Raw genomic sequence first — 26,031 nt, forward strand, 5'->3', positions numbered from 1 at the left:
CTCGTTCTAGATGGTGCTTTTGTATTGATTTTCCACTGACATTTGCAAAACAGAAAGATGAATATTAATAATGCAGTGTTGCCAAGACTCACAATCTCATTAACGATTTATTGACTTTTAACAAGTGTGATTCACCAAGAGCAGAGATGGACTTTGTTTCTCAGCTCCGGCCCACTTCTACCCTAAGAATAGCCTGCGTCAAAGCAGCCGCACAGACATCAATAAATCATTAGCTCATTGATTTCTGTTGACGATTTTAATAAATTGGGTTCAAACAGTCCCCCGAACTTCTCTTTTGGTGGATGCTGTTCTGCCGCGTCAGTGCTGCCTTCAGATGATCTAGCCGGTGCAGTTGATGCCAATACACAGTGCAGTACATCAATGTTTACATCTGGCTTAGGCTGATACATAGGTAGGTGATTGACAGCACGCGGAGCCTTGTGGGAACTGTAGTCCACCCTCGCCGCCACCGCCTATTGGACTCGAGCTGAGGGGTGTTGAGGGGAGGACTACAATTCCCAGACGGCCCCGCGCGCAGCGGCGACGGTGACCCACCCGAAGAAGAGGAGGTGGTGACGGCGGCGGCAGCAACAACAACAACATTGAGGTGAGGGTTTAAGCTCGGCCTGGAGGAGGTAGAGGACGGGTTCCTGGGAGAGGGGGTTGTTCGGTAATGTTGGTGGTGGACCACTGATTGTCGATCCCCTATTTTGCACGCAACGCTGCGGTCTTTTAGTGTCCAGCCGCGGTCATATTGCCATGTTGCTAGGCAGAGGTTGTGGCCCAGGTAGATGCAGGCCTCCAGGTGAATGCAGGCCTCCGGGTAGATGCAGGCCCTAGGTGAATGCAGGCCTCCAGGTAGATGCAGGCCTCCAGGTAGATGCAGGCCTCCAGGTAGATGCAGGCCCCCAGGTAGATGCAGGCCTCCAGGTAGATGCAGGCCTCCAGGTGAATGCAGGCCTCCAGGTGAATGCAGGCCTCCAGGTGAATGCAGGCCCCCAGGTAGATGCAGGCCTCCAGGTGAATGCGGGCCCCAGGTAGATGCCTTCGTTCCCTTGTGTCCCGACCCGAGAATCACTTGATCCGGCCCCTGGCTCCCTCACGTCGGTCCTTCCATCTGAGTCCCCTTCACTGGCGCACACTCCCCTTTGGCTTGGCACCAGCAGGAGAAGATGGGGGGGGGAGAACTTTTTACTGCCTGAGCCGCTATGATTTCCAGCGTTTTTTGTTTGGCTTTCAGTTCAGATTCCAGCATCTGCAGTAATTTGCTCCGACGGAGGGGAGACCCTGGTCTTAACCTTGCAGCTGAGAGGCATTGAAGCCAACAGTTAAGATGTGTCTGTTGTGGGGGACTCGTAGTGCAGTCGTAGCCCCCCAACCCCTTGATGAGAATGCCTGGGTTCAAGTGCTTCCTGCTCCAGAGGGGTGATAACATCTCTGAACAAGTTAATGAGAAAAATAGGTTACTAATAATAAACAAAGAGGCATTTGTCTTTGGAATGATCTCCAAATCAAGTATTGGTGCTAAATGTCGCATCACCATTTTCAAAGATTGTTCTTCCTGGTCAGCTTTCTGCCCTGCATCGAAACCTAAGTGTTGGATCTCATTAATGGGATCTTAGATTAGATTCCCTACAGTATGGAAACAGGCCCTTTGGCTCAACCAGCCCACTCCGACCCTCCGAAGAGTAACCCACATTTCCCTCTGACTAATGCTATGTGCAATTTAGCATTCCCAATTCACCTGGTTTGCACATCTTTGGACTGTGGGAGTAAATTGGAACACCAGGAGGAAACCCACGCAGACACTGGGAGAATGCACAAACTCCACACGGTCGCCCAAGGCTGAAACCGAACCTGGGACCCTGATGTTGTGAGGCAGCAGTGCTAACCACTGAGCCACCGTGCCGCCTATATTATTTGCAACTGGTTACTGAATACCAGTGACTACACTGACCATTTCTTTTTACCTTCTCTGTTCAATATTTGCAATGAGTTGCTCTCCTGGGTCAGGGAATTAGGTAACTGGCAAATTACGCATGTAGTCAATTCCACTAGGTACACTAGGACACTGTAAGGCTGCAGATGCTGGAAATAAGCATCAATAGATGTGAACCTGGATGAGTCTTGACGAAGGGTTTCGGCTTGAAAAGTTGACTTTCCTGCTCATTGGATGTTGCCTGACTTGCTGTGCTCTTCCAGCTTCACATCTATTGACTCTACTAGTTGCACTCCTGCCAAAGCTGGAACGATTCCCCTAGGCCATAATTGAAGGACTGCAGAGATCTCAAAAATATGTCAGACAGAAGAGGTTACTGAAAATAGAGGCAAGGTAATGGAGGGGTTGAAAAATGAAGATGAAGACTTTCGAACTAGATCAGTGAGCATGTGAGTGATAGAAGAGTAGGGTTTGGTGTGATTTGATGTAGGGACACCAGAACTGATTCAGGAACTGATGAAGGGCTTATGCCCGAAACGTCGAATTTCCTGTTCCTTGGATGCTGCCTGACCAGCTGCGCTTTTCCAGCGACACATTTTCAGCTCTGATCTCCAGCATCTGCAGACGTCACTTTCTCCTCCTAACAACCCTATCAACCTGGGTGGCAACTTTCAGGGATCTATGTACATGGACAGCAAGATCTCTCTGCTCATCTACACTATCAAGAATCTTACCATTAGCCCATCATGGTCACAGTCAGGTCAGATGCCATTTGTGATGGTGATCAGAGTTCTGTCTGTAGTCTAATAAGAGGAATTAAAATCTGGAGTTGCAGGGAAGATGGAAATAGATTATTTCTATCCCATTCAAGGACTTGGAATTGGAAATGGAAAAGGAATTTGGGGATAGGGCAGCAGTTTTTGAAATTGGAGGTAGGGTTAAGGATGCATTAGGATTAGGGTTTTGTGATGATGGCAGATTTGAAATACAGGGATAGTAACTGAGGACAGGAAGCCTAACAACAGTAGCCAGCCCACTTTCAACTCTATTTTAATTTAGCCCCCTCCCCCTCTACCTCACCTTTTGATAGTCTGCTTTGCCCTTAACAGGCTTTGCATGTAAATTTTTCAATTGAAAACATGGGTGGTGAGTGATTGATGAAAAAAATGCTGTGGGCGTTTTGGTGGTGGGGAATGCTGTGTGTAAGGGCAGTTCTGGATATTAAAAAAACACATCAGCTAACATTGAGGTTCAGAAGGGAAATTGGCTGGTTAGTAGTTTTGTAGGGGAGAGTTTGGAGGGACTGGATGCAGGGTCAGAGGTTTCTTAGAGGAATTAAGATTGGAGTGGGAATGACAGGTGGACAATCTCAAAAAGGATGAGAATTCGGGGTGAGACCAGGAAGGAAAGGTGTCAGTGCGGGAGCACTTTGTGGCCAGTGACCATAATTCTATTAGTTTTAAAATATTGATGGAAAAGGATAGGCCAGATCTAATAGTTAAAGTTCTAAGTTGGAGGAAGGCCAATTTGGATGGTATGAGGCATGAACTTTCAAAAGTCACTGGGTGCAGATGTTCACAGGTAAAGGGATGGCTGGAAAATGGGAAGCCTTAAAAATGAAACAATGAGGGTCCAGAGACAGTATTTTCCTGTTTGGGTCAAAAACAAGGCTAGTAGGTGTGGGGAATGCTGGATGACTAGAGAAATTGTGGTTTTACTCAAGAAAAAGAAGAAAACATATGTCAGGTAGAGACGGCAGAGATTGAGTGAATCCTTAGAGGAGTATAAAGGCAGTAGGAGTATACTTAAGAGGGAAATCAGGAGGGCAAAAAGGGGACATGAGATAGCTTTGGTAAATAGGGTTAAGGAGAATCCAAAGAGACTTTTAAAATAAATGCATTGAGGACAAAAGGGTAACTATGGAAAGAATAGGGTCCCTCAAAGATCAGCAAGGCAGCCTATGTGTGGAATAGCAGGAGATGGGGGAGATACTAAACAAGTATTCTGCATCAGTGTTTAATGTGGAGAAGTCATGGAAGATATAGAATGTGGGAAATAGATGGTGACATCTTAGTGATTAAAGTTAAGTGTTACCTTCCTAGAATAAGTAAAAAATAAAGAAATAAATTCTTTGTTAACATTAAAGTCTTCCTTCAACTACAAAATAAGAAATTACAAGTTCAACAGCTTTTGGGTTGTCCATTATCTTGCTCTCTGGAGACGTCAGCTGCCTGTTCTCGACACTGCTACCGCAGAACCAGGGGGCTTCCGTCACCGCTCACTCTTGGCACATTGGGCCACACTGCTGCCAAAGTTACTGCCCCCTTCCTATCTCCCCTGGCCTCTAGAACATGCCTGGGCAGGACCCACTCACACACCGAACCAAGAAACCACCACGAGCCGCCAAGAGACCAGGTTGAGACCTTGCTAGAAGGTCGGGCCAAGACACTGCCACGGGTGCCCTGCTGGGTCTGTGCTGAGGCTGGAAAGAAACACCAAGGGATAAAGAAAAACAAAGAGGAAAAAAAGAGAGGAAATGATAAATAAATGGACAGAGCTGATGATACAAAAATAGGTGGAAAGACAGGTTGTGAGAGGAATGCAGACAATTTACAGATAGATTTTGACAGGTTAAGTAAGTGGGAAAAATGTTGGCCAAAGCTGTATAATGTGAGAAAATGTGAATTTCATTTTGGAAGGGAGAAAAAAGAACGGGATATTATTTAAATGGAGGATAAACTGCAGAAAGCTGCAACACAAAGGGACTTGGGGATATTTTGGCACAAAGCACAGAAAGCTAACACAGGTGCAGCAAGTGATCAGGAAGGCTAATGGAATGCTGGCCCTTATTTCGAGTGTAAGAGTAGGGAATTCTTCCCGCAACTGTACAAGGTGCTGGTGAGACCATATCTGACATACTGTTTATGATTTTCGTCCCCTTATTAAAGATAGATATCATTGCATTGGAGTTAGTTCGGGGACAGTTCACTAGGATGATCCCTGGTATGGAGGGATTGTCTTGTGAGCAAAGGCTAAACAGTTTGGGAGTCTGCTTGCTGGAGTTCAGAAGAATGAGAGGTGAACTCATTGAAACAAATAGGATTCTTAAAAGGCTTGACAGGGTAAATGTTGAGAGAATGTTTCCACTCTTGGGAGAATCTAGGACCAGAGGGCATAGTCTCAGAAGAAAGGGGCACAATCTATGACTGAAATGAGGAGGAATTTCTTCTGAGTGTTGAGTGTCTCTGGAACCCGTTGCTACAATGAGGTGTAGGGCCAGAGTTCTTGTGTATATTTAATACTGTGTTAGATTCTTGATCAACAGGGGAAAAAGGACAAAAATGGAGCTGAGGAGTGTCAGGTGACCTAGATCCTATTGAATGGCAGGGCATGCTTGAGATGCCAAACAGCCTACTCACGTTCCTATTTCTTATGGTCTTGCCCATATCCATTTGTAAATTTCTTATTTCTTCATTGCAGTTTACTTTCCCACCTGTTTTAGTGTCATCTGAAGATTTGGCCCTGTAACTAAGTCATTAATATAGATTATAAATAGTGGGGGCCTGAGGGCCGAACTCTCTGGCATTCCACAGAGAAATAAAGACCCATTTATCCTGACTGAGCTTTCTGTTGGTTGGCCAATCCTCTTTCCAAACTAATATATTACCTCTAACCATATGTGATCTCACCTTGTGTATCAACATTTTGTGTACAAATTAAAAAATCGCACAACACCAGGTTATAGTCCAACAGATTTAATTAGAAGCACTTAGCTTTCGGAGTGTGGTGAAATCTAGTGCTTCTAATTAAACCTGTTGGACTATAACCTGGTGTTGTGTGATATTTAACTTTTGTACACCCCAGTCCAACACCTTGTCATCTTCAAATCATGACAACATTTTGTTCAGCACCTTCTAGAAATCCAGATAAATTGCATCTATAGGACCTCCATTAATATTTTGCTTGGTACATCTGTGAAGAAGACTAGCAAGTCAATCAAATGCAATTTACCCTTTATAAAACAATGCTGACTCTAGTGGATTGCATTTTGATTTTGCAAATGTTGCGTTCCTACTTCCTTAATAGTTTATTCTAACAGTTTCCCAATGGCAGATGTTAAATATAGTTTACTACTTTCTGCCTCTCTTGAATAAGGGCATTGTATGAGCATTTTTCCAATCCACTGGAATCTTTCCTGAATTCAGGGAATTTTGGACTATTATAACCAATGCATCCACTATCACTGCTGTCACTTACTTTTGGACTCTAGGATGTAGAGCATGAGGCTCTGTGGATTTGACAGCTTTGTAATGATTGAAGACGCCACCAACTTCTTGATGGCAACTGAAGAACAATACTAAATTCTGTCCTCATCAAAAAATGTCCATGAGCTGAGAATGAATGAAGAAGTAAAAGAGGCTTGTGTAGAGCATAAACACTCACATAGATCAGTTGGAATGAATGATCAGTGCACATCTGTTAATTCTATGTAAGGTAATCAAATTTCTCCCAAAAGCCTGAGGAAAGAAATAAATCGAAATTGCTGAAAGTCCAGAGAAGTGGGTTTTACATTCCATATAATGTATGTTTGTTGCATATTTTTTCCCACCACTTTTTACAGAATGAGGCACATCTGCCAGAGGTGTACAAGAGAAACTTTGGATTACTTGATCTATAACAACAACTTATAGTTACTTAGCACCTTTTACATCGATAAAATATCCCAAGACAGTTCATAGGAGTTTAATCAGAAAAAATACAATCAAAGAAAGGGATGTTGAAAGGGGTGACAATGTAGCTGTGGTTTAAGGGATAGGTTTGAAATGACAACTTAAAGAATCGGTAAGCAATGGAAAGCTTTAGGAAAAGATCCTTAAGCCCAGACATTTGAAGATACAGTTGCCAATAGTGGATGAATAAAGGATGGTGATGAACAAAAGGCCAGAATTGAACAAGTGGAGAGATTTCAGAGTTGTAGTGCTGGAGGAGGTTATAGAGTAGAGAGAGATCATGGAGGAGCAAAGGTCACTAAGCACAGGCATATTGGGTGGATGAAACTTTATGAGCAGTTAGGGGAAATGTGGCAAAACGTCAGATGAGCTTGAGTTTATGGAGAGTGAAAGATTGGAGGCTAGCCAAGACAGCATTAGAAACTTGTCTATCCAGACAATAGGATAGAAATAAAAAACTTCGGCTAAACACTCATAGGCAGTACTCTGTGTGAATGCATGATATCTCCATTAACTATTGGCTTCCCGAATAAGATGGCAGCTGTCTGCCATGGTTTCATTCCTGTCAAGTTTGTAAGTGAACTCAATTCTGTCATATATTTACCTCCGTGCCCAACAGGTGTGACTACTTGTGGCCTTTTTTCACTTACTGATAAATAATTAATTTCAGTGTGAATGCTTTAAATAGTTATGCCACCTTATGATTTTACACACTAAAGTGTAGCCATCTGATTATTCTGAAGAAAGTCGTCAGGTACAGGCAATGTTTTCACAAGTGTATTTATTATCCTATCTGGGAAAGTTGGTGGTAGATGTTCAAATTTTGCACAACAAAATGATTTTTCTAAACCACCTATGAGGTCATCATGAGTCTACCAGTAGTTTGGAGTAGATGTCTATTTAGGTTTCTTTCATTGCAGGCTAGAACTATGATGAAATGATCAGAAGTCACATGACACCAATTTACAGTCCAACAAGTTTCTTTGAAATCACAAGCTTTTGGAGTACTGCTCCACTGTCAGTGCTCTGAAAGTTTGTGATTTCAAATAAACCTGTTGGACTATAATCTGGTGTTAGAGTAAAAAGTGAGGTCTGCAGATCCTGGAGATCAGAGCTGAAAATGTGTTGCTGGTTAAAGCACAGCAGGTTAGGCAGCATCCAAGGAACAGGAAATTCGACGTTTTGGGCCAGAGCCCTTCATCAGGAATTCCTGATGAAGGGCTCTGGCCCGAAACGTCGAATTTCCTGTAACTTGGATGCTGCCTAACCTGCTGTGCTTTAATCAGCAACACATTTTCAGCTATAATCTGGTGTTGTGTGACTTCTGACCTTGTCCACCCTGGGCCAGCAATGGCATCTCCACATAATAAAATGGTAAAGAACTAGATTTATTGAATTCAGTTTAGCAGTTTACTCTACTGGAACTTGAGCCCACAACTAATAGGTTGCTTGTCTATTGTTGTCTACAATTCTAATCCTGAAAAACATATGGAGAGAAAAATCAGATTCAAGACAAATCAAGAGAACAGGAATTCTCATTTACAGATTTTTTTATTACAGCAGAGGGCACTCCAGCCCCAAACTATTAATGTGACTACACTGCTTCAGTCTCAGAAGATTGTAGGTTCAGGACCCATTCTAATCTGGCACTCTAGGGTTGTAATAAGGCATTACTGTTGGAGGTGACAGTCTTTCAATGAGATGTTAAGTCTTGTCAGTTCTGGTGAATGTTACAGATTTTATTGTAGTACTCAGATGAATATCAGGAAGTTCATGGTCAGCATTCTTCTCTCAATCAGTAACAAAAACTGGTTATTCATGTCCTCGCTGTTTCTGGGACATTGCTGGCATAGAATTGCTGCTGCATTCAGCTACGTAGCAACGATAGTTTCAAAAGTAGTTCATTGTGTGTTGTGCTCTAGATAATTCGACTTGATCCAGTGCCAGGTTTCTGCAAGTAGACTATTATAAGTAAGCGTCCATGGAGCTCTGATTGTGCTGCAGATGTGATGTGGAGGATAGAACATGGTCAGATCTGAAATAGCTCAGTGACTACCAAATAGCTTCCAAATAAAACTGTGCTCAATATAACAGATAAGCATTTCTTTGCTGCAAGAGAAAAGTGATCCTTCATATCAGATTGTTTATTCCCCATTGATCTATTTCTTTTTTAAATCTGATTTGTCATTATATCTATCAACCTAAAATGGAAATAACTAATTTTAAAAAATTTCAACCTTACTGTAACTGCCTTCCCCACCTGCTGGTGGAATCTGTTGCAAGGATTCAGTTCCACAAATGGTTGCTGCCTTTTGACACTTCCTTGATTGGTTGTTGTTTACTTTTAAGTCTTGACAGTGATTGGTGACAGATTATATGACAAAAAGGGCATCAACCAATCAGTGACCCTGAACCTCAACTGACATCCACTTGTAAGAAATCACTGGATCGTGGTTAGCTGATGAAACCCTTGGTGATCTTCCCTTCCCCGATCCTAGGCATGGAAGTTTGCAGTTGTAGAGCATAACTATTAGTTTATCCTGGAAAGCTAACTTTAGAGACTTGGAACTCAAATATATCCTGTGATGATTTTAAAAATAGCTGAAAAAGTCCACAGAAAATGGTGAAGATTCAGGACAACAGGCAGCATCTGTAAAGAAAGGAAACAGTGATAGGAGAGGAATTTTCAATCAATGTGCTTTTTAGGTCTCTACAGATATTATACATGAGCATCTCAACGAGGCAAGGGAACAGAAAGAGAATGGCTTTGGGGGTGATATGTTCGCAAGGATAGAGGGTGGATATCTAACAGGAAATAGGTAATTGTGAAATGTCACAGTGTTGAGGCTTTAACTATTTACAATCTGTGTTAATGACCTTGAATGAAGCAACAGAATGTATTGAGCCAAATTTGCTGACCGTGCAAAACAAGGTAGAAAAGCAAATTTTGTGAAGAACACTGGCTTTAGAGAGATATGGATGGGTTAGTTCAGTGGGCAAAAGGTTGGCAGGTGGAAAATATTTGTTGTCCACTTTGGCAGGAAGAATAAAAAAGCAGAATATAATTTAAATCAAGAATGACTACAGAATAATGCAGTACAGAAAGTTTTGGATATCCTTGAATCAAAAATAGTTTGTAATCAGGCATGGCAAGTGGAATTTTGGCTTTTATTGTGTGGGGCCTGGAATACCAAATTTGGAAAGCGTTTCTACAACTGTACAGGATGTGGGGAGATTGCAACTTGAATATTATGTCTAATCTTGATCTCATTAGTTAGCAAAGAGTGGATTACCATCAAAAACAATCCAGAGAAAGTTAACTAGTCTAAGTCCTGGGATGAGGGGCTTGTCTTATGAGGAAAGGTAAATATGTTTGCGTTTATTAGAGTTCAGGTGATTTTATGGAACATATAAGATTCTAAAGGAGTTTGGAAGGGTCAATTGTGTTATGAAGGGGGGGGGTATACTTTAAGAGTTAAAAACAGCAGAGCTACCGGACATAGCACCAAGTATTCCTAATAAGGCAACAATGTAACACTTGGTGAAACAACTTGATTAGCTCATTGCCTGGAGACCAAATACATTTGAATTCGGCCAATCAGTTCAGATTATACCCCGACAAACAATCGAACTCCAATGCAGTTTGAATTGAGTATATTGAGAATCTTAAAAGCCAATGACTCAATCCGATGCTTTGAGGGTATGAGACCAGGGAAAATTGAACAGTTGAGAGGAGAACTGACAAGCCCAGCATGAAAACAGACTAACTGAAAAATAGCTCTCTTAAAACGAAAGCTTTCCAATCAGTAACCTGTGATGCAGAAATTCCTAAGAAAAAGAAAAGACACAGGAAGATTCGAATAGAACAAAAGCTGCCTGGTTTTGGTAAAGGAGGAGGAGTGTGGTTTTGGTCAAGTTTTTTAAATAAACATTTTTATTGAAAGCCTTTGAAAATATTTTACAAAGCATCTATATACAAAAAAAACAATTAAAACAGAAAAATAGAGGCAGTACAACAAAGCCATGTGCAGTATTATTAACAAATGACCTACTATTCTATCAGACCAAACACATCCACATAACTTAAACTAAACTACAAACATATTAAATAAATACTAACTTAAACTAAATTCAAATGACTTTTTATTCTACTTCACTCGTCACACCTCCACTGAGGTTCCCATATCTGGGAACACCATCTATAGTACCTGTATTCCTTTTCCCCCAGCCTTTTCCTCCCAGGGCCTCATGGGCATCCATACTGATTCCCATGGATCTATTACGGCCCTAATTAACATTGCTGATAAGTCTGTCCGTATACTTTAAAAGGGCCACCATGTTTTGTAAAACTGCTCTGTTTTGTGGTGCACCAATTTTTTAAAGTAGTCTTGGGGGAGACGCTCAATCACCAGCCTATGCCACTCCTTAAGACCTGGTGGATTTTCTGACGTCCAATTCAGTAGAATGTTCTTCCTCGCACAGTGGGTAAGAATGTTACACAATCTCTTCCCGTGTTCCCCCAGAGAGGGCAAGTTTGGCAACCCAAAAGAAGAAATACTGGATCCACGTTAATTTCAATTCCCAGGATGTCCTTTAGTTCCCCTACCATAGCACCCCAGTATCTCTGGATCTTAGAACATGACCAGTAGCAATCTGTGAGAGTACCTATACTAATTTTATATTTTTATAAATCTTAATTGGTAGTTTTATTGGACTAGTATTATAGAAGGGAAGGTAAAAGATAGGTTAGAGAAAGAAATGGCAAACAGTTGTTAGTCAATTATCCTCTGTTATACTTTAAGAAATAAAGTTGTTAATTTTTTACTTTAAGTAGTTCTTGGCCACTTGAAATTTACAGATTACTGCATAGGATGAATCTTTGCTCTGGTGCTGGTTTTAAATTAAGTAGGAAGGTTTACCCCATGTCATAACAGATGCTATGAGGATATTTCCCCCTTTAAGACAGCGAGGAAGAGGAATTTCTTCTCTGAGAGTCACTAGGTTTGGAATTGTCTTCCTCAATGAAAAGTGACAGATAGATCATTAAATATCTTCAAAGCTGCTGCATGTAGTTTTGATTGACTTGAGAGTGACAGGTTATCAAGGGGCAGACAAGAAAGTGGAGTTAATCACAGTCAGAGCGGCCATAATTTAACGAATGGTAAAGTGGGCTCGAGGGGCTGAATGGCAACTATTTCTTATGACCTTATGAGCAACTAACTGAGTTGCAAGTGTGGGAGATGATGAATTAACAGAAGGTGATGAGAGCATCAGATAGTTTGGCAAGGTGACATATATGCAAGACGTGTACAAGACTTGGATTGTGTTGGTAAACCAGTTGGCTAATTTGAAGAGAAGGGGTTTTGGAAAACCTGGCAATGCTGAGCAGGGCCCTGTGGACCAGAAAACGTAGATCCGATGCAAATAGGAGATGCTGCTACTTCTGTGGGTATGACCTCATTTTGTTATTGCATTATCCCAACTGGCCCGATCCACAAAACAAATCTATATTTCCAGGATGAACACCAACAAACAGGAATGAAAGGGACTAATCCATTTATCTTGATCCCATTTTTCTGATACCTGTCAGAACTCCCAACCCACTTCAAAGCATAGGATTTCCTGACACAGGTGAAGGAACATGAAAAACCTAGATCAGTTAAGGGAAGGGGACATGGAACATTTTCAGAGAGTTTTGAATATTCACATTTCTGTAGAAATTAATCTTTGATCTCCCTTATGATCAAAGTTGATTCAGGAACCATGATCCTGTTAATGTTAGCAGGAACCTATATTTTGTATGAGGGGTTCTTCACTCCAGCTAGCAACAGATGTATCTCATTTGAAGGAATTCAGTCAATCAGTTGAGTAGGCTTGCATTTCGGAGCTGAATTGGATTCTGTTTTTATCTGGTGGGAAGGCACTAAAGTCTAATGTACACTGTGAAATTATATAGTTATGTCAGAAACCCAGGCAGGTATTTAATACCAGCAAGCCCTGAAGTGAATGGTCAGTTGGTCTATTTACAAATTGAGCTAAGGTTGCCTGGAAGAACTCTACTTCCATGTATTGTTCTGGGGTCATTAACATCCATCTGCAGGGGCAGACTGTTTTAATGTCAGTTATATTCTCAGGCAGACTTTAATTGTTGGGTTCAAGTTCAAAGATCATGGATTCCTGTGTCTTTGTTTTTGTAGCTTGGTAAATGTACCCATTCCCAGCTGAGATTGATTAGTGATTGAATTTGGTTGATTCTCAACTGCCCTCTGGGCAATTAGGGCAATAAATACTGGCCTGGCCAGTGATGTCCACATCTGGTGATTGAATAGAAGAAAATAGTTCTGGATTAGTGTTGAGGAAAATAACATGGGGAATTAGCTGTTGAGGTTTATTCTGATTCTAGTTTCCTGGTAATAGCTAAGGGTGTCGATACTGCCAACATGCAACTTCTTTGGTTATATCCACTTTTGAAGACAAAAATACATTTTAATACTATAGGTGAAGACTAAAGATAAATGATTTGGTATTATTGAAGACAGTGATTTGGGTTCCTCTCCAGGTACTCAAAATTGAACTTTAGAATTTTGTTGTATGGAGCCATGACAATGAACTTAAGAGCATCAGAAAAAGCTTAAATTTCTGTGAAGATTTTGTTCAACACGTTTCTTTTGAGGAGAAAATTCGTATTGAACAAAACAGAAAGTGTTGCTGGACGAATGGTCAAGAGTTGTCCAGTTGTTTGATGGAAGGTACTTATGCCATGAAAATGGACATTGGGTAACCTGATGTAAGAATCTTCCTCATGGATCATCAACTCAATGTGCAATAGGCCCTTGGGTACTCGTTCCCATGAGCAACACTGTCTGGATTCCAAGTTCCTGGTAAGGCGACCTTTGTCATCATGGTTGAGAAGCGAGGTGCCAGACAAATACTGAGAAGTCTTCAGTGATAGAACAGATGAGGAAGTCAGTGTCTCACTGTCCGCAAAGTTGGAAGAAGGTTACAGTGTCAAGGTGGTCCTGGTCATTGTTAGATGTGTTACTTAAATCTGACCACCAATCCATCAAGGTCATGTGAACAATGGTGCTTCTGTTCAACGAGGTTGCATGTGGGTTTCTACAAGGATCCAAGTACTGTAGTGGTGGAAAATTGGCGACCAGCAGGACTGGGAATCTACGATTGAATTTTGACAATTATCTTTTAGACCATGTATTGAGATTAATACTTTTTATAATGCTGTTCACTGCTTCAATAGCATTAGTACTTGAAGTATCCCACAGGGCAGTATACAACATACCTCCAATGAAAGGTGAAATTACAGGCCATACGCTGATAATGACATTCTACTGTGCTGCACAACAATGAACATAAAGACACAGGACATCACTGCAGGAGTTTCAGTACCTCTAGCTGTCTTTAGCTGCTTTATCAATGACCTTCCCTTCCACAATAAGGTCAGATTTGAGAATGATTGCTGATGATTGCACAATGTTTGCAATCATTCTCAACTCGCAAGGTACTGAAGCAAGCAGTCTGTGTCCATACGTACCGAGACCTGACAGCTTGTAGGCCTAGGCTGATAAATGGCAAATGCTGAGAATGACCATCTCCAAAAAGATCTAGTATGTAATCATCATTGAATCCCCCTGTATTAACATCCTGGTGGTTGCAATTGACTAGAAACTGAACTGGTTCAGCCAACATAAATATTGTGGGTATAAGAGTAGGTCAGAGGCCAAGAATTTTGTGGCCAGTCACTCCCCACGTCCCCATTCCGATCCACCATCTACAAGGCAAACAATGCTACAAGACCTCAACCAGAAACTGAAAAGAAAGAGGTCACAATTGAAAAAGCTACAAACATATGTGGAAAGGCAAATGGTGACGAGTCTTCATAGGGGTATGGACAGATTAAGAGAGTAGGCAAAAACATGGCGGATGGAATGTGGGAAAGTGTAAGGGTATATGCACTTTGGTAGGAAAGGTAGAAGAGCTGAATATTAGTTAAATTGAGAAAGCTGCAGCACAAAAGAATTTGGTAGTCCATGTGTATGAATTAAAAAAGCTAGCATGCAGGTTTAGCATGCAAAAGGAATGTTGGCCTTTATTTCAAAGGGAATGAAATATAAAGACAGGCATGCCTTTCTAAAACTGTACAAGGCACTTGTCAGACCACAACTAATTTTAATAGGCTCAAGAAATTCTCTAACAATCCTGGTACCACTCTAAGAAATGACGTCTACATCTTTTCTGATGTGTTTGTGGAATGGAAGGAGGGGTCAGTGGGGGAAAAAAAGACTCCTACAGTTTCTGAACTGGAGCTGTTTTTTCAGATTTGTTCTGCATGGTTGGTTGGTAAACATTAATGTGCCTGTTTACTTTTCAGGCCAATTGACTTGAATGTCAAAAACAACGCCTTGCTGCAAATTGCTCAATCTGTTCAGCATGTGTGATATCCATTGCTTCTGTTCTTTTCAGTATTGTGCAGGATTCAGACAGAAACACTGAAGATGGCATCTTTGATGGAACTTGTAGGGATTCCAGTGCCCTCGATTGAACTCACTGGGACAACAGTTTCTGTTGGATTATTTGTGCTGTTCCTTTGTCTTCTGTACTGGTAAGTAATTTGAAAGTTGTCTTTTTTTGTTTTTATGTTTGTCGTTGTGATATTGCTTTTTAGTTTAGATTAGATTGCCTACAGTGTGGAAACAGGCCCTTCGGCCCAACAAGTCCCTTTTGTCCATAGAAAATTGACTTTGTCCGTGTGAAACATGAAAGAAGTCAGTGTGTCTCACTGTCTGCAAAATTGGAAAAAGTTTAGTGTCAAGGTGGTCCTGGTCATTGTTGTTAGAACTGTTACTCAAGTCTGATCACCAATCCATCAAGGTCATGTGAACAATGGTGCTTCTGTTCAACGATGTCGCATGTAAACTTCTACAAAGATCATATCATCTGATTGTTCGTCTGACTCTCAAACATAAGTCACAAGCTCCCAGCATATTTAGCATTGTATGAAGGATGAGTGCAGTCTTATGTGAAACCAAGTTTAGAAGGTTTCCTGCAGACAGATTGCAAGTGTTCTACTTGCAGGAAACTCTAGCCCAGTAAAATGCTCAAGTTTAATGTTTTTCTTTATTCTTTCTTTCATAGGATGTGGGCACCTCTGGCTAGGCCAGCATTTATTGTACATCTTTAATTGCCCAGTGGGCAGTTAATACCACATTGCATAAGAAGGGCGGCACGGTGGCACAGTGGTTTGCACTGCTACTTCACAGCGCCAGAGACCCGGGTTCAATTCCCGACTCAGGCGACTGACTGTGTGGAGTTTGCACATTCTCCCCGTGTCTGCGTGGGTTTCCTCCGGGTGCTCTGGTTTCCTCCCACAGTCCAAAGATGTGCAGGTCAGGTGAATTGGCCATGCTAAATTGCCCGTAGTGTTAGGTAAAGGGGTAGGGGGATGGGTGGGTTGCGCTTCAGCGGGTCGGTGTGGACGTGTTGGGCTGAAGGGCCTGTTTCCACATTGTAAGTAATCTAATCTAAGGCATACAGAATGCTTGACTTTATCCATTGTGGCATAGATTATAAGAGCAGGGAAGTTATGTTGGAGCTATACGGAAATCTGGTTAGGAGTACTGTGTGCAGTTCTGGTCACCACTCCATAGGAAGGATGTGATTGCACTGGAAGGGGTGCAAAGGAAATTCACCAGAATGTTGCCTGGGATGGAGCATTTCGGCGATGAACAGAGGCTGAGTAAACTTGGGTTGTTTTCTTTGCAGTCGAGAAAGTTGAAGGGACTTCATAGAGATTTGGAAGAGTATGAGGGGCATGGACAGGGTAATAGAAAGCAGCTTTTTCTGTCAGTTGAAGGGTCAATATCAAGGGAGATTATTTTAAAGTGAAAGGCAAGAGGCTTCGATGGGATTTGAGGAAAAACATTTCCACCCAGAGGATGATGGGGTCTGGAAGGGGCTGCATTGTAGTTGAGGCAGGATTTTTTTTTAGAAGTACTTGAATGTTGTGATACTTGCAAGTTTTCATTTAAGGCTGTGGGCCTACTGCAGGAAAGTGGGACTAGTATAGGTAGTGCTGTATTTTTGACAGTACAGATTCGACGGATGAAGAGCCTCTTATACTATATGATTCTGTGCTGTGAGTCTGGAATCACATGTAGGCCAAACCAGGTTAGGGCAGCAAATTTCCTTTCTTAAAGAACATTAATGAACCAGATGGGTTTTATATGATAATAGACTATGGCAATATGGTTGCCATTAGACTAGCTTTCTTTAAACTTCCTTTTTTTAAGCCAAATTTAAATTTAATGAGCTACTGTGGGATGAGTCAAACTCATTCCCTGACCATTAAATGTGGGGCTCTAGATTACTCTCCCAGTCACGTTACCACAATGCCATCGCTTCCCCACAGTAGAATAATAATAGATGAGAGCATTTCCCCTATTTGTCTGGGGAGTGAAGGTGGCTGGTATGAAGTATGGTATGGTGTCAACAGCATATGTTCAGTCCCTTACCAGCTAACGTTAATGTGAAGGCCCTGACTTCTCAATCTTGCTTGACAAGTGGTGACCATCAAATAAACCCCAGTATAAGTTATCTCTCTTTAATGAGGGAGAGCAGCCAATGGTCCTTCTGAGACTATAACAGCTTTCATTTTTCACTTCATCCTTCCTAGATTTGGGCTGGGCAACAGCTAATGATACTAATTGCAAGACTCAGCAAATTGCAGCCATTTAGTCTTAAAAGGTAGAGGTAATGGATATGAAATTAAAAGAGTTTCTAAACATCTGAATGGTAGATCTGGTAGGGATATGGAATCTGATTCCCTAGAATTTTTTAAAAAACAATTAGACACTCATTTAAATAGCACCAATTTTTTTGAATGTGAATCTGTCCCTGTGATCATCAGTGTTATGCACTCCAATCTAGCGCCCAAGTACATAACTGTGTGGACACTGCTCCCATACCTGTTCTTGCAAGTGTAATGATACTACTCTATTGTGACCCCTGTTTTTGTCCTCCTGACTGTTTTTAGTTATCTGCAGCATGATTGTTCTGCTCTCTAGACACTGCTGGATTGGCAGTATGGACAAAAGTGCTCTGTAAAACTTATTTCTTTCTTTTTGTTTTCTGCCCATCGCCCCCTCCCCCACCAAAAAAGAAATAAGGAAATGCTGCACCTCTGTTTTTAACTCCTTGTGGAGAATTAGGGGTGTGCTATGTGTAGTGTGGAACCATGATTGCAAAGTGATAATGAGGGCATGAGAAAGGCATTACATTAATTATGGCTGAAAATGTGTTGCTGGTCAAAGCACAGCAGGCCAGGCAGCATCTCAGGAATAGAGAATTCGACGTTTCGAGCATAAGCCCTTCATCTCTATTCCTGAGATGCTGCCTGGCCTGCTGTGCTTTGACCAGCAACACATTTTCAGCTGTGATCTCCAGCATCTGCAGACCTCATTTTTTACTCGAAGACTATTACATTAATTATGGGTGAGTTTAGTTTTCATGTAGATTGGGACAGACACAGTGGCAGCAGTAGCTACAAGGAAGAATTCAGTGTGTATTTGAGACCTTTTCCAAGAACAATACGTTCTGGATCAAACTAGTTTGGATGTGCAATGAAGCCAGTTTAATAAATGATCTCAGTGTAAAAGATCCTGAGAAAGCAGTGACTGTAACATGGTAGAATTTAACATTCCTTTTGAGGGGGAGGAATTTGGTCTGGAAACAACTGCGTCAAACTTAAGAAAGGATAATTAAAAAGAAATGAGGGCAGAAGTTGGTGGCACTTACCAATTCAGGCCTGAATGTTTCCAGGTGCTGTGCACATTTCTGGTCACCCTGCTATATGAAGAATATTATGAAATTGGATAGGGTTTAGAAAAGATTTATAAAGATTTTGCCAGGACTGGATGGTAAGTTATAAAGGGGAGCTTTATGGGCTGGGACTTTTTCACTGGAGCATTATGGGGTGGTCTAATGGATGTTTATGAAATCATGAGGGAGCCAGATAAAATGAATAGCTAAGGTATTTTTTCTAGGGTAGAGGCGTTCAAACCTAAACGGCTTATTTTTAAGGTAAGTAGAGAAAGCTTTAGAAGGGACCCGAGAGGCAATATTTTTAGACAGACGGTGGTTCATTTGTGGAATGAATTGCCAGAGTAAGTGGTAGATGCTGGTACAGTTAGAATGTTTAAAAGATATTTGAACAGGTACATGAGTTAGGAAATGTTTAGAGGGATAGGATCCAAACGCTGACAATAGGACTAGTTTGGGAAACTTGCTTGGCATGGACAAGTTGGACCGAAGGGTCTGATTCCGGGGATGTATGACTCTGACTCGATTGATCTGGGATGCAGTTTAGCAGCAAAGATGGTTAAGGAACAATGGCAGACATTTGAGAAAGTACTCCAGGCCCACAGCAAAGATATATCCCAGTGAGGAATAAGAATTCTAGGAAGGGGATAAGCTAACCCTGCTGAAACAGCAAAATTAACGAATTGAAAGAAAAAACATAAAATGTGGTAAAGATTATTAGTAATCTAGAGGGTTGGAAAAGTTTTTAAAAAACAACAAAAAAAATGACCTGAAACAGGGGGAGAAGATGATCTTGCAACGATTATCAAGATGGACAGCAAAAGCTTCTTTCGACATATGAAAAGGAAGCAAGAGGCCAGAGTTAACATGAGCCCTTTTGAGAATAATGCTGGGGAAATAATAATAGGGAACCAGAAATGGCAGAGGTGTTAAGTAAATACTTCTCATCAGTCTTCACAGTTGAAGACATTGGTAGTATTCTAAAAATACTAAATAATTCACAAACAGAAGACAGGGAAGAAATAAATACAGTAAATATCTTGAGCAGAAGTGCAAGATCATTAATGAGGCTAAAGACCAATAAATCCTCTGGACCAGATGGGATGGATCTTCGGATATTAAAAGAAGGAGCTATGGAGACAGTTGATGTATTAATAAAAATCATCCAAGAATTCACAGAGTGGAAGTATCCCAGAGGACTGGAAAACTGCCAGTGTAACATGTTTATTTATAAAGGGAAAGAAACAAAATCAGGTAACTATTGGGCAGTTAGCTTTATTATTGGAAAAATGTTCACATTTGTTATAAAGAATATGATAGCAGAGTAGGTATCACACTTTAGGTTAATTAATAAGGTAAGAGCCCATGCTGTTGGAAGTAGTGTATTAACATAGAAGATAAACTAACCCATGAAAGACATGGAGTTGGAATAAATTGAGGGGGGCATCTTCAGCATTGCAACTTGTAACTGTTGGAATGCTACTGCAGTCTTAATTATTATATATATATTATTTGGATGAGAGAAGTGAATGTATCCAGTTTGTGGATGACACAAATATAGGTTCGAAGGCAGATGGTGAGGATGACACAGAGTCTGGAGAGGGATATTGATAGGTTAAGTGATTGGGCAACAAATTAGCGTATGGAAAATACTATGAGGAAAATGTGAGGTCATGCACTTTGGCAGGAAGAATAGAGGAGCTGAATATTGTTTAAATGGAGAAAGATTGCAGAAAGCTTCCATCACAGAGGGATTAGGGGTTCTAAGGCATAAATCACAAAAAGCAAAAAATATAAATTCAAGTGAGGGCAAATAGAATATTGGCCTTTGTTTTCAAGGGAAATGGAGCATATAAATAAGAAGACATTTTACAAGGCATGAGTCAGACCATGGTTGGAATATTATGAACAGTTCTATTACCCTTATCTGAGGAAACATATATTGGCAATAGTGACAGTCGAGAGAAGGTTCACTAAGGTGATGCAGAGGTTGAACCGCTCTGTGAATTAAAACCAAACACCCTGAAAAGTTTGCCTCATCTCATAAAGTGCTCAAGTGTGAGGGACTGAAAGAAAACTCCTAATTTCCACTGTTTAAAGAAAAATAACAATCTTTTTTCGAACAGAACACTAAACAAATCTATTAACAAACTAAACACTCCTTTCCTTAACTGAACACAATCCAATTAACATGCTGTTCCAATAACACACTCATTAAATATCACAAGTGACCACAATTCAGTTATGTTTACGTGAGCGATAGAAAGGGACAGGTATATACTGCAGGGCAAGAGTTAAAGCTGGGGGAAAGGCAATTATGATGTGATTAGGCAAGGTTTAGGATGCATAGGATGGGAAAGGAAACTGCAAGGGATGGACACAGTTGAACTGTGGAGATTATTCAAGGAACAGCTACTGCATGTCCTTGATAAGTATGTACCTGTCAGGCAGGAATGAAGTGGTCGAGCGCGAGAGTTTACTAAGGAAGTTGAATCTCTTGTCAAGAGGAAGAAGGAGGCTTATGTTAAGATGAGACTTTAAGGCTCAGTTAGGGTGCTTGAGCGTTGTAAGCAAGCCAGGAATGACCTAAAGAGAGAACTAAGAAGAGCCAGGAGGGGACTTGAGAAGCCATTGATAGATAGGATCATGGAAAACCCTAAAGTTTTGTATAGTTATATCATGAATAAAAGAATGGCTAGAGAAATATGAGGACCAATCAAGGATAGCAGTGGGAAGTTGTGCGTGGAGTCCGAGGAGATAGGCAAAGTGCTAACTGAATATTTTATGTAAGTATTCACACTGGAAAAAGGTAATGTTGTCAAGGAGAATACTGAGATACAGATTACTAGACCAGACAGGATTGAGGTTCACAAGGAGAATCATGTTAGCAGTTCTGGAAAGTGTAAAAATAGGTAAGTCCCCTGGGCCAGATAGGATTTACGCCATGATTCTCTGGGAAGCCAGGGATCAGATTGAAGAGCCTTTGGCTTTGATCTTGATATTGTCATTGTCTACAGGAATAGTGCTAGAACACTGGAGAGCAGTAAATGTTGTCCCGTGTTCAAGAAGGGGAGTAGAGACAACCCTGGTAATATAGACTAGTGAGCCTTCTTCAGTTGTGGGTACAATGTTGGAAAAGGTTGTAAGAGGTAGGATTTATAATCTTCCAGAAAGGAATAAGTTGATTAGGGATAGTCAATGCAGTTTTGTGAAGGGTAGGTCATGCCTCACAAACCTTATTGAGTTCTTTGAGATGGTGACAAAACAGGTGGATGAGGGTAAAGTGGTTGATGTGGTGTAGATGGATTTCAGTCGGATGTTTGATAAGATTCCCCACGGTAGGCTATTGCCCAAAATACGGAGGCATGGATTGAAGATGATTTAGTGGTTTAGACCAGAAATTAGCGAGCCGAAAGAAGACAGAGGGTGGTGGTTAATGGGAAATGTTCATCTTGGAGTTCAGTTACTAGTGGTGTATAGCAAGGATCTGTTTTAGGGCCACTGTTGATAGCCAGTTTTATAAATGACCTGGATGAGGGCTTGGAAGGATGGGTTAGTAAATTTGCGTATGACATGCAGGTTGGTGGAGTTGCGGATAGTGCTGAAGGATATTGCAGGTTACAAAGGTACATAGATAAACTTCAGAGCTGGGCTGAGAGGTGGCAAATGGAGTTTAATGTGGAAAAGTGTGAGGTGATTCACTTTGGAAGGAGCAACAGGAGTAAAGAGCACTGGGCTCATGGGAAGATTCTTGGTAGTGTAGATGAGCAGAGAGATCTCAGTGTACATGTACATAAATTTCATGTGGCTGCACTTGGAGTACATTTCTGGCCACTGCATTATAGGAAGGATGTGGAAGCTTTGGAAAGGGTTCAGAGGTGTTTTACTGGGACGTTGCCTGGTAGGGAGCGAAGATCTTATGAGGAAAGGCTGAGGGACTTGAGGCTGTTTTCGTTAGAAGAAGGTTCAGAGGTGACTTAATTGAGACATACAATCAGAGGGTTAGATAGGGAGCCTTTTTCCCCAGATGGTGATGACTAGCACGAGGGGACATGGCTTTAAATTGAGGGGTGATAGATCTCAGACAGATGTCAGAGGTTGTTTCTTCACTCAGTAGTAGGGGCATAGAACAGCCTGCCTGCAACGGGAGTGGACTCGTCAACTTTACAGGTAATTAGATGGTCATTGGATAAACATATGGATGAAAATGGAATAGTGTATGTTAGATAGGCTTCAGATTGGTTCCGCAGGTTGGCCCAACATCAAGGGTCGAAGGGCCTGTACTGCTTGTTCTATGTTTTATTGACGTAATCTCAAGTTCACACAGTCTCTGTCTTCTCCGCTGTCTTCAATTTTCTGTCTGCCTATATCCCTGAATCATCTTTCTTTTTATTGCAAGTATGTTTGACAGGAAAAGGTAGAGAGTGCCTTCTAAATTCTTTGACAGCAAGATGTTAGGTGGGCAGTTGCTCTGCTATTCAGTGGCAGTTGTTGTCTGACTAAATTTTCAAAATACCTGCTTTTTTATACCCTTCAATATCATTCCCTGTCATTGGTCTGATGTTGTCCAAACAGTAAATTCAAACTTGATTGAGTTTTAGTATCCTTGTCATAATAAACTAATTGGTTAAATTCGAATTGTTGTCAAAACAGCAACCAAAACTCAGATATCCATTTAACAGCCAATTGTTGCATGTATCTATTTTGGAACAGCCAGTCTCCCAGCCTTTCCATTTGGGCAGCTGAGCCTGCACTTTAAGTTTCAATATTCAGAAAATATTCTCTATTTTAAAGTGAACATAGAATCTTTCAACTTCTTAACAGTCTGGAGGGAGAGATTGAGTGGATTAGGGCTATACATATTGGAATTTAGAAGGATGATGACCTTATTGAAACATACAAGATTATTAGGGACTTTGGCAGGATAGATGCAGAAAGGTTGTTTCTCCACATGGAAGAGAATAGAACTAGCGGGCATAATCTCAGGATAAAAACAGAGACGAGGAGTTTCTTCTCTTGGAAGATAGTGAATTAGTGCAATTCTTTACTGCAGACGACTGTAGAGTCTGGATTGTTAAGCGTAAGGTTGAGATAGGTATGTTGTTAATCAGTAGGGGAATTGTGGGTTATGGGGAAAAGGCAGGAAATTGGGGTTAAGGATCATCAAATCAAACATAGTTAAAAATCACAACACCAGGATATAGTCCAACAGGTTTAATTGGAAGCACTATTAAACCTGTTGGACTATAACCTGGTGCTGTGTGATTTTTAACTTTGTACACCCTAGTCCAACACTGGCATCTCCAAATCAAATCAATCATGATCTCATTAATGATGAAACAGGCTGAAAGGAACAGAAGTAGCTCTAATAGATAAACTTGACCCAGGACCTGTTTTGGAATAGAATCCAGTAGCCTGGAATCGCCAACACATTGCCTAAAGATTTTTACATATTAAGATGACACATATGGTAATTCAGTTAGTTGAACAGATTTATGATAGCATTGCAATGTTAGACAATTGTTTTTAGGCTCTGGCTCAGTAGTTCCTGTCCTCTATTTTTGCTGTTTTTTCCTGTCTCCGTATACCATCCAATAAAGGAATAGAATACTTAAGTTTTTATAGTTCTCTCTTCCTCCATCTATTTCTTTTTCTTCTACAGCCATGTCTGGACATTGACTGTGGAGACCATCACATCCAGCCCAATTTGCCCTTATTTCATGTCAGTACGCTCATGTACATATGTGCTAGCAAGATGAGTGGCATTAACTTTGAGATTCACACTTTAAGAAGAGAAAGTTGCCAACTGTCTAATAGGATCATGATAAATAGTTTTAAAGGAAAAATACAAATCATTTTGCATACCAGCTTACATTAATGGTAGCTCTTTAACCTCTGAGCTTGAGTCCGATCATGGAAACTTGACAACAGTCTACTTTGGGACAGTGTATAGCACTGAAAGAGTGCCACACTTCTTTGAGTGAAATAGTAAAACAAGATCTCATTTTCATGCTGTGTGGACATAAATGACCAAAAGCTTCCATTCAGATGGAGGGGTGAGCCTAATGATCAGGCCAATATTTATCTCCCAACTCAGCATATTTGAGCATTAATCTCAATTTTTAAATTGCATCTGGTTAAAGCACATACATTCTGCTTCCAATTACATAATAACTGTGAGGCTGCTTTCAGGCATTGTTAATAGAACCTTTGGGATGTCTGAGACCCTATGTAAGTAAGAGTTTCCTTTCTTCTTTTTGTCCTAAACTACTTTCATTCTCATAGTGTTTACAGCCTCCAATTTACATGATGCTGCTTGAGTAATATCACATATACATTGACACGTTCACCATTCTGACAGATCACTCTACTAGATATGAGCTTGAGCAGGGACTGACAATATTCAGCACCACTTGTGACTCCTGAGATACTGAAGGCATTCTTCAAATGTAATAAGACCTGGACAATATCCGGGCTTGGGCTGGAAAATGGAAAGTAACATTTGCGCCACATAATTGCCAGGCAATGACCATCTTCAGTAAGAAACAATCTAACCACAACCCCATGACATTCAATAACATTATCATCACTGAATCCCACACTATCAACACGCTGGGGTTTACCATTGACCAGAAACTGAACTAGCCCCCCCATATAAATATAAGTTAATAAAGAAAGGCTGGATAGGATGGGGCATTTTTCCACTGTAGCATAGGAAGTTGAGAGGCGACCTTATAGAAGTTTCTAAAATAATGAGGTGTATAGATTTAATTAACAGTAGTTGTCACTTCCCTAGAATGGGGGATTCTAAGACTAGGGACATGATTTTAAGATGAGAGGAGAGAGATTTTTTAGTGGCAAATGTTTTACACAGGTTTTGCATGTGGAACGAACATGTGGGCCCAATTACAATGTTTAAAAGACGTTTGGACAAGTACATGATTAGGAAAAGTTTGGAGGAATGTGGGCCAGGAGCAGGCAGGTATAACTCGTTTAGTTTGGGATTATGTTCAGCATGGACTGGTTAGGCTGAAGTGTCTGCTTCCATGCGGTATGACTCTATGAGCAGGTCAGAGACTGGGAAAACTGCAGCAAGTAATTCACTTCCTGACACTCCAGTGCCTGTTCACCATCTGCAAAACACCAGTCGTGGGTTTTATAGAATATTCCCCACTTGCCTGGATGGGTGCAGCTCCAACAACATTCTAAGCTTGACACCATCCAGGACAAAGCTGCCTGTTTGATTGGCGCTCCATCCATAAGCATTCATTTCCTCCACCAGTGCCAGCAGTTTGTATTATCTGCAAGATGCACTGCAGAACTTTGCCAAAAATCCTTAGCATAGTTTTCAAATCCATGAACACTTGCATCTAGAAAGAGAAAGGCAGCAGAGAGATGGGAAGAAGACCACCTTCAAGTTCCTGTCCAAGGCACTCATCATCCTGACTTGGAAATATATTGCTGTTCCTTCATTGTCACTTTGTCAAAATCCTGAAGCTATCTCCTCAACAGCATTGTGAGTCTACCAAC

The 26,031-nt window shown here is 41.1% G+C and overlaps 1 protein-coding gene across 1 annotated transcript in view; it reads left to right on the top strand.

The window, feature by feature from the left end:
- The first annotated feature begins 518 nt into the window (after window positions 1-518).
- Window positions 519-26,031, top strand: part of tbxas1 (thromboxane A synthase 1 (platelet)) — a 241,244-nt gene continuing 215,731 nt past the window's right edge. The window contains exons 1-2 of the mRNA XM_060840011.1: window positions 519-607; window positions 15,148-15,286. Coding sequence (XP_060695994.1) covers window positions 15,180-15,286 — 107 coding nt within the window. The 5' untranslated portion in view covers window positions 519-607; window positions 15,148-15,179. The remainder of the gene's footprint in view (window positions 608-15,147; window positions 15,287-26,031) is intronic.

The sequence above is a fragment of the Hemiscyllium ocellatum genome, chromosome 19, assembly GCF_020745735.1.
Source record: "Hemiscyllium ocellatum isolate sHemOce1 chromosome 19, sHemOce1.pat.X.cur, whole genome shotgun sequence".
NCBI classification, from domain to species: Eukaryota; Metazoa; Chordata; class Chondrichthyes; order Orectolobiformes; family Hemiscylliidae; genus Hemiscyllium; species Hemiscyllium ocellatum.